Genomic DNA, 16095 nt, shown 5'->3' with positions numbered 1-16095 from the left:
GGGGGGGAAATCGGAGGGGGAGATGAACCATGAGAGACTATGGAGTCTGAAAAACAAACTGGGGGTTCTAGAGGGGAGGGGGGTGGGAGGATGGGTTAGCCTGGTGATGGGTATTAAGGAGGGCATGTTCTGCATGGAGCACTGGGTGTTATGCGCAAATAGTGAATCATGGAACACTACATCAAAAACTAATGAGGTAATGTATGGTGATTAATATAACATAATAATAATAAAAAAGAACTGAGAAATGCTAGTGGCGAGTGAAAGACTCTCTGAAATAAACAAGTAATTGAAAAAAAAAAGGTGTTTATCATCTACTTCTGAAAGTGATTTTTTAAGATTCTTCCAAAGAAAATTTTGAAATATTAAAGACTATCTAATTGACTATTATCAGTAGCCAGTCAGCTATAATTTATCTCTCTCCCTGAGGGTGAAACATTCTTATTAGATTCTGCGTGTGTGTCTTGCAAAAAGTACCACAACCACAATTTTGATGCCCTTGAGAATCTTACAGTCCAGTAGGTTTCTTGTAGAACATTCTTACCCAATCTTCAGTGATTTGTAAGCTAACTCTTAAAGTTTTTTTTCTCCATATCTACCTAAACAGCTATTTGCCTATTCATTTCCTCTAAACCAACTCACTTTTTATTTAAATTCATAACATTTCTGAAAATGGAAAATGAACACTGCCAGCTATCATGAATAGCAACTCACAGTAGAAAGAAATACGATAAAAGTAAACACTATTAAACAACCAATGACATCAGCCTAAGATCTGCATTCTCTCTGTTATAAAGGAAGCTGGACAGGCACTGGGGAGTTGTTAAAGGCATGCCAGCAGCAGACTGGGGTTTTCTCCTTGACCGCCATCAGAGGGGCTGAACGAGAGCAGGGAAGGAAGGAATTCTCCCAGATGCTCTAATGAGATGAAGGCCAAGTGTAGAGACCTCCAAAGGTGTCCAATGGACTGCCGGTGCAATGTGTCTGTTGCTCGGGAAACATTGCTTTAGACCAATAGCATCCCTGCTAATCCCGCAGGCTTCCACAAGGCTGGCACAGATGCGGGGCATGTCCATGGATACTGTACAGCTGCCCTTTGGGACCTGGATAAGCCTCGCCAGCTCGCTCAGACCCCGCTTTGCTACCCCTTAAATCTGGCAGGTGCCAGATCTACCCCGAAATCCTCAGGGCTGTGCGGCAGCCCGGCTCATCCAAGCACCTCCCCCCAGGCAGTGGCAGTCCCACCTTGGCCAGGCCTGGATTCAGAGGCCCTGTGGATGAAAGGAACACAGTGCTTCAAAGGGAGGCAGTGAAACTGGGGGCAGTGGGCTCTTTAAAGGCAGCTCTGCGACTAATTGAGGACATGATAATAAATAAAACTGAGTTGCGTGATCTGGCCTTGGACTATCCCCACTCAGCATCCCCAGGCTCCTGGGGCCTGACACAGTTGTGACAGATGCTTTCCAGAGAGGCACTGGATGGTTTTAAACATTACAGGCCCCAGAACAATGCTCATCGGCAGCTCCATCTGAGATGCCTTCAGACATGGCGGGCGGCGTGGCAGAATCGGATCTTGTGCTATTTATTACCTGAGTCCCCTGACAGGGGTTTCCATTCTCCCCTGCTGCTGCCCCACACACCCCGCCTTTCCCACATGTGTCTGTGCAGGATAGACTTTGCATCCAGATCGCATGGGGCCCCCGAAACATGCCACCCCACATCCCAACTTCTCACCATAATTTTATCTCAAACTTAGCTCCAGTCTTCCTTGAAGCAAAATTGGAAATGGGCCTTTTATTATTAAGAAGGATTTTTTTTTTTTTTTGATAAAAAATAAAATGCTATCTTTTTCAAATGCCAGATTCTTTCCTGGGCGAAGTCCGAGGCAGACAGAGCAAAGACATGAATACTCCCACCAGCAAAATGTCCCCCCATCCCTATTCTTACTAAAAACACCAGATCATATCCCAAAATAGCTGTAATGTACCCTGGACACGGCCAGCAAGATTTTATAAACTTTCTGCTTTTTTTTTTCGGTAAATGTGATAAATATTACATTTCAAGACATAAAACAGTCTCTCTTTAAAGGCATCACAGGCGAAGGAGGTCTGTGTTCTCAAAGACAGTGGAATCTGGCCATGAATCAGAAGTTTAAGGAACAAATTTGAACCTTGTCAGGTGTCAAGGAAAGGAATACATAGCCTAGAGGTTGCTATGTTCCTCTTCTTTGGTCCATTTAGGGCTTGGTTCTGCCTTCTCTAATGAGGCTTGAGGCATGTGGAGCCAGGTCTGTGGAGAGCTGCCTGGGGCCCAGATCCCTGTGGCAGGAAGCCTAAGGTGTGACAGACAATCACCATGGTCTTGGGGTGAGCCCATGGGGCACAAGCAGAAGAAAGGCTCCAAGCCTTCCGGACAGTTTCTCAGACCTGTCATTAAAAAGGGACGGAAAAATAGCAGAGCAGATGAAAAGGACAAGGGGGTAACATCAAAGGAGTTATTTTAACAAGCGAGTGCATCATACGGTCGGAATCATAATCTGAAGTTTTCCAAACGGCCCATCTGTATGTTATACAATTTGCAGGATTCCTGTTAAATCTTGTTCTCTAGGGACTTTCTTTATTAATTTTTTTAATGCTCACGGAGATCTCCAGGAGGGGAACTTCTGGGAAGGAGGGGGTGCATAAGAATTATTTGTGGATTTTTTTTCCCCTCATCGTCTTTGACCTCCCCACAGTGTGTAACACTGTGGCTGAAGTCTTTCCTGGAACACCCCTTCCACCCTTCCCTTCTTTGCCACATGGGTTCACAGTTGACCTTCTGTTCCTACAACGGCTGCTTTCTTTGCCCTTGGAAGGCTCCACTCCCTCTCCCCATCCCTTGACTGTTGGAATTCCTTTCCTGTGCTCCATCCACACACAGGTGGGGCTCATTGCTATGGTTTTCGTTCCTCTCTCCAGGATGATTCTTATTATTGTTAGCTTCCACCCAGACCTGTTTTAAGGGCTCTAGACCTGTGCATAAAATGCTTACTAGATATCCCTACTTAGTTGTCATGTGGGATCCTCTGCCTCAACCATTCCTCCCCCACCCCTTCATCAAAATGGCCTCTTCTTTAGTGTTCCTGTCTTAGCAAACTGTACCACCATCCACACCCATGCCTGAAGACCCTAGAGTGGTCCTTAGTTCCTTATTCTGCTTTCTTTCCCTCATACGGGTCGCCACCAGCTTCTTAACTCTGCTTCCTGAGCCTGTCTCAGTCTGTCCTCGTGTCCACTGTGGTTACCATGGACTCTGGGGCCATCATCTCTCACCTCAGCCACTGCCTAAGATGGCTGACAAGGCCTTCATGCTGTGAACTTGCACTACCTTTTCACTCTTCTCTTTCCTCATTTTTTCTGTCCTACTCTCTGCTCTGAGCATTTTGAACTCCTTTCGGTCCCTTCTCTGAGCCATTCTCATATTTGCCTTGGGCCGTTGCACAGATAATCTCCTCTGCCTAGAACATAACTTCTCCCTCTTTCCCATACTTCTGTCATCTTTCATCATTTAGTTGGTTTACACATCTCTTCCTTGGGGAAAACTTTCCCTGATTTAGGTCAGGTTAGTTTTCTGTTGTCTGTTTTCATTATTACCTAAATTTCTCCCTTCATAATACTCTACACATTATTGGTAGCACTTGTTTAAGTGTCCACTTTCCCAGATAGATCACCTCATTAAACACATCAGAAGTCATGTTTTCTCCTGGAGACCATCCTCTGGGAATCTTTATTCTGTTGTTCAAACCAAAACTGTTTGTTCACTAAACCTTCTACATAGCTACCAATCCCAGTTAGATCCAGCACTTCCTTGTTCTGATGGATTTCTTGTTTGTTGGATTCCACGGTTTCCTTTCTTGTTTTATATCCTTGGTTGGTGAAATTCATCCTCCAAGAACTTCACGGGGGTAGATGCGTAGAAGGATATCTTTTTTAAAACCTTGCATGGTTTATATTTCTTTATTCTGCCTTTGCACTTGATGTATAATTTGGTTGGGTATAAAATCCCTTGCTAAAAGTCAGTTTGCCTTCTCAATATTAATAGATTTTTCTAGTATTTTCTAGTGTCAAGGGCTGATGTTGAGAATTTCTTTTTTTGTTTCTAAATAATTTTTAGAGAATCTGTCTCTCTGGTCATGGAAGCTTTTAGAATCCTGTTCATTATTCCTAGAGTGGTGAAATCTCATGATGATGGGCTTTGGTGGAAGTCCTTTTCCTTATCATTATGCTGAGTGGGTCCTTCCAATCCGAAAATGCATATCTTTCAGCTCTGAGACATTTTCTTCTTTTTCCTTATACTTTCTTCACCATTTTCTTTTGTCTTCTCTTTCTGATTAAATGCTGGAGTTGCTAGACTGATTAATTTTCTTATTTTTTCTTTCCTATTGTCCATTTATTTGTCTTTTCTATTTTTTTCTGAGAGTTTATTGATTCTTTAACTTCCTATCATTTTATTGGATTTATTGCAGATCTAGAATTTCCCCAGTTCATTTTTTCCTCTGAATAAACTTTTTACTCCTGCTGGTATTGGGAAAATGGTAGTCAGTCACCTGGGCAATATGGGTGGACAGAGACACTAGGGCCTACTGTTCCTTAAACAATGCATTGACCAATCACTATTGCCTGCCTTTGATGGTACCTGGTACCTGAAACTCCTGAACACTTCTGAGATTGCAGCATGAGCTGGCTTGCTTTTCTCTGCTGTCTTTCACTGTAGGGACTTGGTATTCAGCCATCACGGCTTTGTTAACCCCTTTATCCACTGTCTGTCTTCCAAAATATTTATTAACATCTCTCATACACTGTTGTACTCATGACCTTGTGGTTTTAGACATTTTAAAATTCATTTACTGTCATTTTAATAGCATTTCAGAAGTGGAATGTGCTCAATTTTCCATATTTAATTAAAACCACTGACTATTCTTTACTAAAGATTTGGCCAAGTTTTCCGATTACTGGCATCTGGAGGAAAAGTCTCAGTCTGAGTTCTGATTCTGGACTGCCCCCTTCCTCCATCCTTAACTCCCTCTCTCCTTTTCCTTTTTTTCTTTTCTTCTCTCTCTCCTTTATTATTTTTTCTTCACCTCACCTTCTGTCTTGACCTGTAGACAGGGTCTCAGCCAGTCCACACTATTTGGCTTCAGAATCTTTAGGCTCCACCTAGGTTTTTTTAATTTCTTATTATCACAGAATTATTGCTTGCTCTTTTATTATGAAATACTGTATTTTACTGCTGCTTCTGTGGATCTCATTCTTTAAATCCTTCTGTGATGGTGATGATGATGATGATGATGGTGGTGGTTGGTGGTGGTGACGACAGGGACAAGGATAAATATATTGAGCTCTTAGCATGTACCAAGCCATAAGTTAAGCATGTTACATAGATTATCTCCTTTAATTGCCCCTTTGGGCTAGTTAATATTTATTTTCTCATAGATAATACAATTAAAGCTTATGGAGTTTTAATAGCCTGTCCAAGAAAATACAGCTGGTGAGTTGTAAACCTGGGTTTTAAGCAATTATTTTCTGCCATCAAAGATCAGACTTTTACCCACTACACTACACCACTATACCACGTCTTCTTGATGGCAAATGGACACAGGACACTGATCGGGCACGTACTGCATAAAGCACTGGGTGTTACATGCAAACAATGAATCATAGAACACTACATCAAAAACTAATGATGTACTGTATGGTGACTAACATAACATAAAAAAACAAAACATTATTTTGAACCATTAGATTTCCACTAACTGTCAGGAGCATATCCTAACAATGAAAGCCATACCTAAATGATATTGAGAACGGTCTTCTGGAAATAGCTGCATAGAGGTTAGATGATCCCATGTGGGGAATGTGGCAGGAATTCCTGCATTGGATGGAGCATGGACTTCAAAGTCCCTTTAACTCTTCAAGTGTATGATTCTGACTGTTCTGCTATTAATTCTCCTCCCAACTATTTCCTAGAAACTTTCTTCTAGATTGATCAACACAACTGGTACCTTGTTCCTTTACCTGATTTCATTCTCTGTGATGGTGTATCAATGGAAAGTATGAAAAAACTATACCCTCAGGCATATTTTAGCATTTAATATTAAAAATAATAATAGTTATTATCTACTGAATGCTTCCTGTGTCCAGATATTATGCTAAGGATTGTATAAACATCATTTCACTTAATCCTCAGATTAAGAATACTTAAACCATTCTTATTTTGGTTGACTTAGTCTACTCGAGCTGCCATCACAAAATATCATAGGCTGTGTGGCATAAACAACAGATACTGATTTCTCACAGTTTTGGAGGCTGGAAAGTCCAAGATCAAGGACTGGCAGAGTTTGGTTTCTAATGAGGGCCACCTTCCTGGATTGCAGATAACCACCTTCTCACTGTGTCCTCCCTCACATAGTGGAGAGAGAAAGATCACTGTCTCTTCCTTTTCTTATAAGACTACCAATCCTATTGGATTAGGACCCCAGTTTTATGACCTCACTTAATCTTAATTACCTCTTAAAAGCCCTATTATCCCCAAATGAGGTCACATCTGGGGTTAGCCTTTCAACATATGAATCTTGGGGAGATTCAATCCAACCCATAAGAGTGGTAGACAACATTTAGGTTGGCTTTAATGGAAGTATGATGCTGTTTATGTTATTAAGACCTGAAAATATTTGAGCTGGGAGGAGAGCATCTTTCTAGTATTTTCTAGACATCCTCTCTTCCCCATGAAGAGGATGGACAGATCACCTGTTATACAATAGGATGGTCTCAACATTTGGCAAGAAGGGCCAACTGTCTTGTTGCTTCTCAAACAGTAGGAAGAGTTCAGTTTCTTTGGGTTTGAAGAAACCAGACCCTTTGTGGGGGGGACCTTTCATCATCCTGTTAAAAAACCTCACATTGTCTTAAAGAGAAAAGTAGTCTTTTTAGTGTCCCTCTCTCAGTCCTTGGAGCAGAGATGACTTTAGTGTCAAAAAGCCTTAGTTGTTTTTTTTTTTTCCTCCTTCAGTCTGTAGAACTAACTCTGTCCTCCAGAGGCTTTTGATGACTGGTCCATTTCTTTCCCAGGAAGCTAAAGAAACTATTTCGGAAGCTGAAAGATGAGACAGAACCTGGAGAAACTGACTCTACCCACTCAAAGCATCCAGAGCAGTGGGACCTAGACTACAGCTTGGAGCCATACACTGGACTGACTCCAGAGTACATGGAGATGAGTAAGATCACATGATCTTTCCTTCCACCTGGGGGAGGTTCACACGGGGGGTCTGCATGGAGGGCAAGGAAAGGGGCTAGGGAAATGACAGGGGCAGTCTCTGCATCTTCTTGGGCTTCATGGCTACACAGTGTCACCTTCAGTGCCACATGGAAGTGAGTAGGGTAGGGCAGAAGCAACCCTGGAATGAGAACCAGGAGCAACTCTATTACCACCTTGACACTAGGGTGATACACTCTTCTTCTTGGCCTTCCTCTCATCTATGAAATGAGAAGTTTGGTCTCTCAGGCCCCTTTCCATGGTTTCTGTCATTGATAAAAGGGAAATAGTGAAAGGGAAATAGTGACACTTGAAATTTAAGAATGAAAGTTCCATTAAGGAAGAGTAAAGTAATCCTAGGACACTCAGGCCAAGGATACTTATATCTTTGACTTGGAGAATATAGGAGAGTCCACCACTCTACTCAGGTGGGGCTGGGTAAAGTGTCAGCTTTTCTCTTAAAAAGTTGGGTTGTTTTGTGTAGGGGATGAGAGGTAGATTTCTAGTTACAGAACCTCTTGCTATTCTTGGCTGGAAAGCAAGAGTGCATGTAGTATAAGTTGGTGGAACACAGTCATTTCACATGTGGTTTAAAAGCCATGAGTTCTCCATTATACGTGTACTAATTTAGATTAGCCGCCTTCAAGCTCTTGGTTGCTTGTGACTAATCCTGAGCTTTTATTGGGGTGGATATTTGAGAAGCTTATTCACAAGATTTGGAACTAATGAATTAAAAATATAGGACCAAGAGGTCAGCCACATCATCTCAACATTTACTCAATCTAGAATGTGTGGAGAATCATCAATCAGATCCATCAGAAGAATCACTTGGTAATTTGTCATTGGACCTATCGTTGTGTTTGCATGATAGCTCCTTCCTCCTTTGGTTCATCACTTGTAATAGGGGGCTCCCGATGCCTCTCTGTGCACCAGGTCCCAAGCTTGTTATTTCTCATGGATATTTCTCCTCTTCTGTTTATACGAATATGTGTATGTTAAGGGTAGAGGGATGGACAGGGTCTAGAGTAGATGGCTATAAAAGGTCTGTTCTAGTTCTGGGGTTCTAACATTCCAGGTAAAATCTGTACTTTGTAATCTAAATAAACTCACCAGAGAAGGAACAATCCTTATATCTGCTTCAGGAACGATAGGCTAGGACCCAGTTGAGGTAAACATGTAGCTTCTTATGCTTTTTATCTTTATCTAAGTGCTACTGACCACTGATCCCTCTCTGGCACTGAACCAGGTATTTACACAGAGGTGATCGTGCATACTCCGGATGCCACTCCTCTGTGTCTGCCATCCTGTCAGACAGAAATTGCTGCCAGCAGTTGAGGTTTCCGCTGGGGAAGTGGCTTACGTTAAAAATCCCTGGGCTCTGTCTCCCAACCCCCAGCCCACCAACCCCAGTCCCCCTCCCCGACCACCCAGGTATCCATGTAGGTTTTTCTGGCCTGCCTGCCTGTCTGTCCAGATAGCTGGCTATTCCAAAGCTTACTCTTTTGAGGCCTTAAGAGCAGAGACACTAGAGCTTTACCCCCTGGGTTCAAATCCTGGCTCTGTGACCAGCTATTTGGACAGCTTTGGGTAAGTGGCTAACTTTTATGTGTCTCAATTTGCTTTAGCTGTAAATAAATACATAAGTAAAATAATAATTAATGATAATAATATCTACCTCATGGGATTGTTGTCTTTAATGAATTAGTATCTGCGAAGTGCTTAGAAGAATGTCTAGCACATAAAAAAGCTGTGTTGTCAAGTATTGCTGTTTCTCTTAATGGTCTTGAGGCACCAGGAAAGCAGAGTGTAGGGATATATGTGTACTTTGTCAGCCACCATATCACTGGATGGACATCCACTATGTGTAAGACTTGAGCACTTTACAAAGTAATGAGAAGAGGAAAAAAAAAAAACCCGAGAACTAGATTTAGTGGCTTCTGGGAGACGTTCATACCCCGATTTTGTAGAGAGTGAAATTCATTCTGTAGATTAAACAAAACGCACACACACAAAACTCTTTACAGACTATAAGGGAACAAATCAACCATGTAACAGAAAGTTTGAAAATAGAGAAAAGAAGGGAGCAGATCTCCCAAACTTACCTCATTTCAGCCCATTTTTTATTAGCATTTTGGCACCATTTCTTCTTAGACCCTTTTTGTTATGTATATGATTTTAAAATAAAGTTGTAATCATATGCACACATTTGTTGCTCTTTTTTCAGTTAGTATTTCCAAGTTGTCATATAATATTCAAAACTAAGAGCTGCATGATAAATGATCCCTCCAATAGATGTACCATAGTTTATTTGCTGATTTTTCCAATGAAGCATATTGGAGACTCATTTTCGAATTCTTCCCCAATTTACTGATCTAATATATATTATCTTCATATTGACTCCTCAAGGTAGAGTCCTACAGATGTGATTACTAGATCAAAGGTATGGCCATTGTAAAGTTCTCAGTTTATTTTACCAGATTGCTTTCTAAAAGGATTAGACCGATTCACCAAGCCCCAGGCGATGTACAAAATACTCTTCCAGTGAATAAAAATTATTTAGTATCCTGAAGTAATGTGATCTGAAGGAATTATCAGTGTACAGTAAGCTTGGGGTTCTCAGCCTGTGGCCACCTCATTCCACCTTGTTGATTTGAATATTCCCAGACTCATCCTTTAAGACTTAGCTTTTCAGTGTTTCCACTGTGATGTCCTCCTAGACCAAGCCCCATTCCTCCTGGGAGGAATTGCTAATTATTTGCGTTTCTGTCCCATCATTACATATGGTACACACACTGATAGTGTATCTTACAGAATTATGGTAATATTGCTCACATATCTGTCTTCTGCAGACCTAGTCTATCAGAGTCCAGTGTGTAGGAATCATGGTTTATTCATTTCCATGTCCTCCATAACCCAGCACATTTCCTGGTACATAATAGATATTCACTGTGTCTGATAAACAAATGAGTAAATGAATGATTTATTAATTAATGAGGGAAGGTTTCTTAACAAAAATAAATGTTTAATAACAACTTTATGTGGCAAATGAAGGATCATCTTCAAAGTGGGGCTTGGTTGATGGTGGGTCAAGGATGTTTTGAAGAGATTTCCAGCTGTAGGTAGAAGGTTGGACTTGATCTCCAAGGTCACTTCTGGTTTTGAGGGTCTACATACTAATTAATGATAAGAGTAAGGGAGAGCATTCCAAGGAAAAGGACTCACAAGGTCAAAGGCCACAAATAAGTGTTGCCAAAGCAAATGGTGGATTTTGGGTAGGGAGGGTTTGGATGAAGATCTGGTAGGTTAATGGTGGGCCCTGAAGATCAGACAAGTTTGTGTTTCGTATCAGGCCATTAGGAGCAATTGTAAAATCTTGGCCAGTGTTTCCCTTTAGGAAATAGGCAGCAAGTACAGAGAGGAGGTAGTAAGACAAAGGAAGGAAGAAGAAACAGAGATGGACTCATTCACTTATTCTTTCATTCATCAAACACTTACGAAGCACATAAGGGGAGGAACAAGTTTAGAGACCAGGACAGAGTCAACAGTTCAGAATGATATTGATTCAGTCAACAATTCAATTGATACTGATTCAGTCTTCTGAGGAGGAGGAAGCCTGAATCACACATGGGTGTTCCCAGCTGGGTTCCACAGAAACTCACTCCCAGAATTCTTTAGGCCATTTTGCTAAGCTATCAGTCATTTTGGAGACATGACTATTTTATTTCGTATTTTATATAAGTGCAAGGACTATGTTTCTGAGTTAGATTCCTTTCATTCCTTTTGTCCTGGAATATTCTCTTCACCTTGGAAGGGAGTATTTGCTCCCATGTACAAAGTCTGGGCTGCAGACTAAACTTTACCAAATATTACTCCATCTAGTAGTATAGGCTAAGTGAGCGTTAGGGTAGGCTCTGGAGTCCAACCACCAGGCTTCTAGTCCCCAGCCTGCATCAGCTAGTGACATGACTCTGGGCTTGATGCATAAAGTCAGCCAGGCTCAATTTCCTCATCTAGAAAATAGACTTGACAATAATAGCGCCTACCTTATGGAATGGTTCCGAGAAGTAGGTCATGGATATAGAGTAGTTAAAAACCAGTGCTAGGTACATGTAAGCTCTCCATGAATATGAACTGCCACTGTTCTCATCAAGAGTCCAATCTCTTTCCCCTTAATCTAGGAATTGACTGAAAACAGTTTGAAGCCTAGGGTGCCTGGTTGGCTCAGTCAGTTAAGCGTCTGACTCTTGGTTTCCACTCAGGTTGTGATGTCAGGGTCGTGAGATTGAGCCCTGCATCAGGATCCACGCTCAGCAGAGGGTCAGCTTGAGATTCCCTCTCTCTCCCCTTGCCCCTTCCGTCCCTGCCCCCGCTCACTCGTATGCATGCACTCTCTCTCTCAAGGAAAGAAGGAACGAAAGAAATGAAGAAAAGAAAGATAAGAGAAAAGAAAGAAAAGAATAAATAAATAAAATCTTTAAAACAACAACAACAACAGTCTGAAGCCCTCAGTGTAGCGAGCCCTGGAGTTTCTTCCCAACCCATGAGTGTAGGGTTGGGCAGTAATGTTGATAGATGGAGGGTACCAGACTCCAAAGCAAATCTAAGAATCCCACTCAGAAGCCTTAGATGTAAACACTTAAAGATGTTTGTCTTTTCAGAGAACTCTAAGCCCTTAGGGCTCTACTTGTCAAGTCTGGCATCTCAAATGGGCTCTTTTTGTCATCTGTTTATCTAAAACCCACAAGCTTTTGTTCCTCCAGTCATCTAAAAAATAATCACTATTGTCTTCCTGCTTCAGGAATTCAATTATCCCCCTTCAAGCCTTCCTCCAGCTTCTTGAATACAGCCCAAGTTTTGAGGCCCTTAATGTGGGTGATAAGACAGATTTCTTCTGTCATTCACATAATCATTAGAGGAAATCTCATTTTTCTTGGTCATGAGTTTACATCCTGTCAAACTTCAATAGAAAGGGGGGTGCATTGTGCTTGCAAACGTAAATATTCATTCATTTGGAGTGAAGGCCAGATGACTTTGGAGGGCCAAGGGCTATCTCTCCCCCCCCAACCCCCGTTGTATAGATGTGTCCACCAAGACCCATGAGCATCACCCAGCGGATGGATATGCACGAGACAGGTCTGCTCAGAGACCAGGGTTGCAATACCATCCTAAAATTGCAGATTTGAAGGAGCATCCCAGAAATGGCATAGACCCTGTCTTCTCCTCCAAGATTCCTCTCTGACTTTGCATCAACCCCAGCTGGGGAGAAGCCTGCTCAGTATGATCCAGAACCTTTTTTATTCATGGCTCCTTACCTCACTGGTTTTGTCTCTACTAAGAATTTTGCATTCCCACTCAAGCCCTCACCGTTCCTCCTTTTCTTCTTCTTCCTCTTCTTTTTTCTAATTAATTAGTTAATCTTTAAAAGAGTTTACTTATTCATTTGAGAGAGAGAGAGCATGAACAGGGGGAAGGGCAGAGGGAGAGGGAGAAGCAGACTCCCCGCTGACCAGGGAGCCTGAACTGGGGCTCGATCCCAGGACCCTGGGATCATGACCTGAGCAGAAGGCAGACACTTAACCAACTGAGCCACCCAGGTGCCCCTATCTTCTTTTTTATTATTGTCTGTGTTCCCCATGCTATACTTTTCATCTCCATGGCTTATTTATTTTATAACCAGAATGCTTACCTCCTTTATGTGACTGCAGATGCATCCTAACTTGTCCCCTGCTTCTTTTCCCCCCCTCTTTCCCATTTCCTTCTCACTTTTTAAAATGGCTTTTCTAAAATGCAGTCCAGAGCATGTTTTCTTTTCTACATAAAATCCTTCAATGTTACTGACTTCCCTTAAGTTAAAGTTCAAATGCCCTGCAGGGCATAGCTTGCAAGGTCAGCCAGGAGCTGGCTCTGCAAATACGCACCTGCTTATCTCCTGCTTCCAGGGCTGGATTTGCCTGTGCTGGTCTGTCTGCCTGCAGCAAGTTCTTGCTGAGTTGCTCAGGCTCAGACATGTCTCTTGGAAGCAGTTTTGGGTTCTTCCATGGACAGTTCTTCTTGTCTCCTACACCTGCTTTGGTAGAGGAAAAAATGTGAGTGTTTGAGGGCAGAAACCCTCTTATTCCTCCCTAGTCTCAACTGGCACAATTCCTGGAATGTAGTAAGACCCAAATAAAAAGGTTTCTTTCTTTTTTAAAGATTTATTTATTTATTTGAGAGATAGAGCATGAGCAGGAGGGGCAGAGGGAGAGGGAGAGAGAATCTCAAGCAGACTCCCCACTGAACATAGAGGCTGATGCAGGGCTGGATCTCATGAACCTGAGATCATGACCTGAGCCAAAACCAAGAATTGGAAGCTTAACTGACTACGCCACCCAGGCTCCCCTCAATAAAATGTTTCTTGAATGAATGGCACTTTAGCTTCCTTCCTTCAGTGACAGAGAAATAGAGGCCTTACTTCTTTCTATCCCATGATAGTTGGGCCAGCCTTCCTTTTCACTGTGGACATATTTATTTATTTATTTTTTAAAAAGATTTTATTTATTTATTTGAGAGAGAGAATGAGAGAGAGCATGAGAGGGGGGAAGGTCAGAGGGAAAAGCAGACTCCCTGCTGAGCAGGGAGCCTGATGCGGGACTCGATCCTGGGACCCCAGGATCATGACCTGAGCCGAAGGCAGTCGCCCAACCAACTGAGTCACCCAGGCACCCCATCACTGTGGACATATTTAGATATATTTTTTATATGCAACAATTTTCATCTCCCAAGACCAAAGTGAACCACGTTTATGATCATGGCTTCCCTCAGAGAAAAGTCCCTTCTGGCTTTAATTTGCCCCTTTGCCTTCAGGGACCAAGTCATTAGTGGAAGTGGACAGAGTAGAATGCTGTCCCTCAGACTCATATTTAAGCTCAACTCTGATTTCATGTCCTCTCTCTGCAGTGCCCTCATCCTGGCCATCCCCGAGGGCATTGCTGGGTCAGGACCTGTGCCAGGCACCAGGCCCGCAGGGGTGACAAGTGGGACCCAGGCCCTTCAGGACCTCAGGGGCTAGTGGCAGAGAGAGAGGGGGGCAGACAGTTACAAGCAAGGGCCCCGTGGTCACAAAACAAAAACGAAACAAAACAAAACGCAGCTAACTTTGCTTTCTTCGGAGAGGCTAGGCCCTGAAAGCTTCCGTTTGACTGAGCAGAGGTGTGTTATAGAAAATTGTCCGTTCTCTTCTTTGTTCCTGGCTGTCATTGCCCGCTTACCAAACTTCTTTGGGTTTTGGAACCCATGTACTGAGGCTGAACAAACTCTGGCCTGAAAAGAGGAACTCCCCTCCCAGTCACCACCTCAGGCTTGTTTTGAGGCATTGGATGAGGCCAGGAGGAGAATCCATCCCCAGGGAGACATTTCTCCGCTCCTCTGCCTGGAAACTCCGCTCCTGGGACTGTTCCTGTGTTTCCGACCATGGGGAGGGCTCCACCGCCCTCCAGGCCCCAAGCTGAGAAATCGCAACATCGCTGTTCTTCCACTCTTCTGTCCAGGGGGTTTGATCTTGCCTCTGGAATATCTCTGGAAGATGCTGCTTCTGCTCAGCCTCTGAACCTTCTGCACCTGGTGTTTTGCCTGGCACACCCTCAACACAGCCCTTTGCATCCACCACCATCTTGCTACTGCCCTGTTTATGCTTTCCAGCGTTAGCGTTGGTCTTACCATCCTTTGTTCAAAGACTTCCAGGGTTCCCATATCTTTACCAAGGCCTCTGTGGGACATTCTTTCAATGTATTTAATCCTAGGCCCCTTTACACATTCTTGGTCCAGCCAAAATGGACCCCAACAGACAATTTCTCACCCATAGTCTCCATTTCACTCCTTTTGTGTCTGACCTTCCCTAGCCACCTTGCCCTGGGACTCCCTGGGCCTTCTCATTCTGGTGTCACCTCCTCCCCAAAGCCCCTCCCCTTCCCTTCCCTCCGTGCCCTTCCCCTCCCCTCCCTCCTCCCCCATGCCTCAGGATTTTAGCCTTCCCCACTCCCACCCCAGGATTTCAGACAAGCTGCCTCCTAAGACAGCAATGCCTCTGATACCTCTTGGTAACTAACTTCCTGGGGACAGGCCCTACCACTGCACCAGCCCTGAAAACACACCAGAGAGCCCTGTGAAGGAGTGACTGAACACAGGAGGGTATCCCTTCTCTGGCTCCGCCTTTCTCTTATCTAGGCTGAAACATCTCGCTTCTAGCAAAGCTGCAGTCAGTTCTCATGTACTAATGGGCTGGTAATCCAATGGGTGGATTCCCAAGAATGGGGGTTATCCATGTTTCTCTTTCTCTGTCCGCCTCCCCCTTTCCTGTCTCCCCCTCCCCCTCCTCCCCTTTGCTTCTGCCTTCTCCCCTCCCCCAGCTCAGGCCTATTATGTACTCCTTTCCAGTGAGTAAGCCAAGGAAATAAGAGAAGACGTAATATGAACCCTTCCATGCTACTTGTAGGTAGCAGCCCTGGGAAACAGCTTGCTGGGGGAAGAGAAGAGAAGTCCACAAATGTCAAAACCTTGTTGGAGGCGATAGTTTCTGCCATCCCTACGGACAAGTAAGGTTCGGTGGTAGTAATCCTATCACTGCTTCTGATTCCTCTGCACCTCTGTCTTCATAGTGAAGCCCCTTTTCTCTTCAGATGATCACTGTAGGGCAGAGCAAGGAGTCTCTCTCCTTCCCGTCTTCACAGGGTGTCTGTCAGGTGAGAAGCGGGTGTGAATCCAGCTCTGCCTTTATCAAGAAGTGTGACCCTGAGCACGTCATATCATCTCTCTGTTCACTTCACTTTC

The 16095-nt window shown here is 43.4% G+C and overlaps 1 protein-coding gene across 1 annotated transcript in view; it reads left to right on the top strand.

Annotated features, from left to right (window-relative positions):
• The window catches only part of ANO2 (anoctamin 2), a 322969-nt gene that overhangs the window by 279878 nt on the left and 26996 nt on the right, over nt 1-16095 (top strand). Inside the window, exon 19 of the mRNA XM_078074088.1 lies at nt 7107-7252. Within this exon, the coding sequence (XP_077930214.1) occupies nt 7107-7252 (146 nt within the window). The remainder of the gene's footprint in view (nt 1-7106; nt 7253-16095) is intronic.

This window comes from Halichoerus grypus, chromosome 6, assembly GCF_964656455.1.
Source record: "Halichoerus grypus chromosome 6, mHalGry1.hap1.1, whole genome shotgun sequence".
NCBI lineage: Eukaryota > Metazoa > Chordata > Mammalia > Carnivora > Phocidae > Halichoerus > Halichoerus grypus.
The sequence above is the reverse complement of the archived record's forward strand: the minus strand, read 5'-3'. Positions and strand labels throughout refer to the sequence as shown.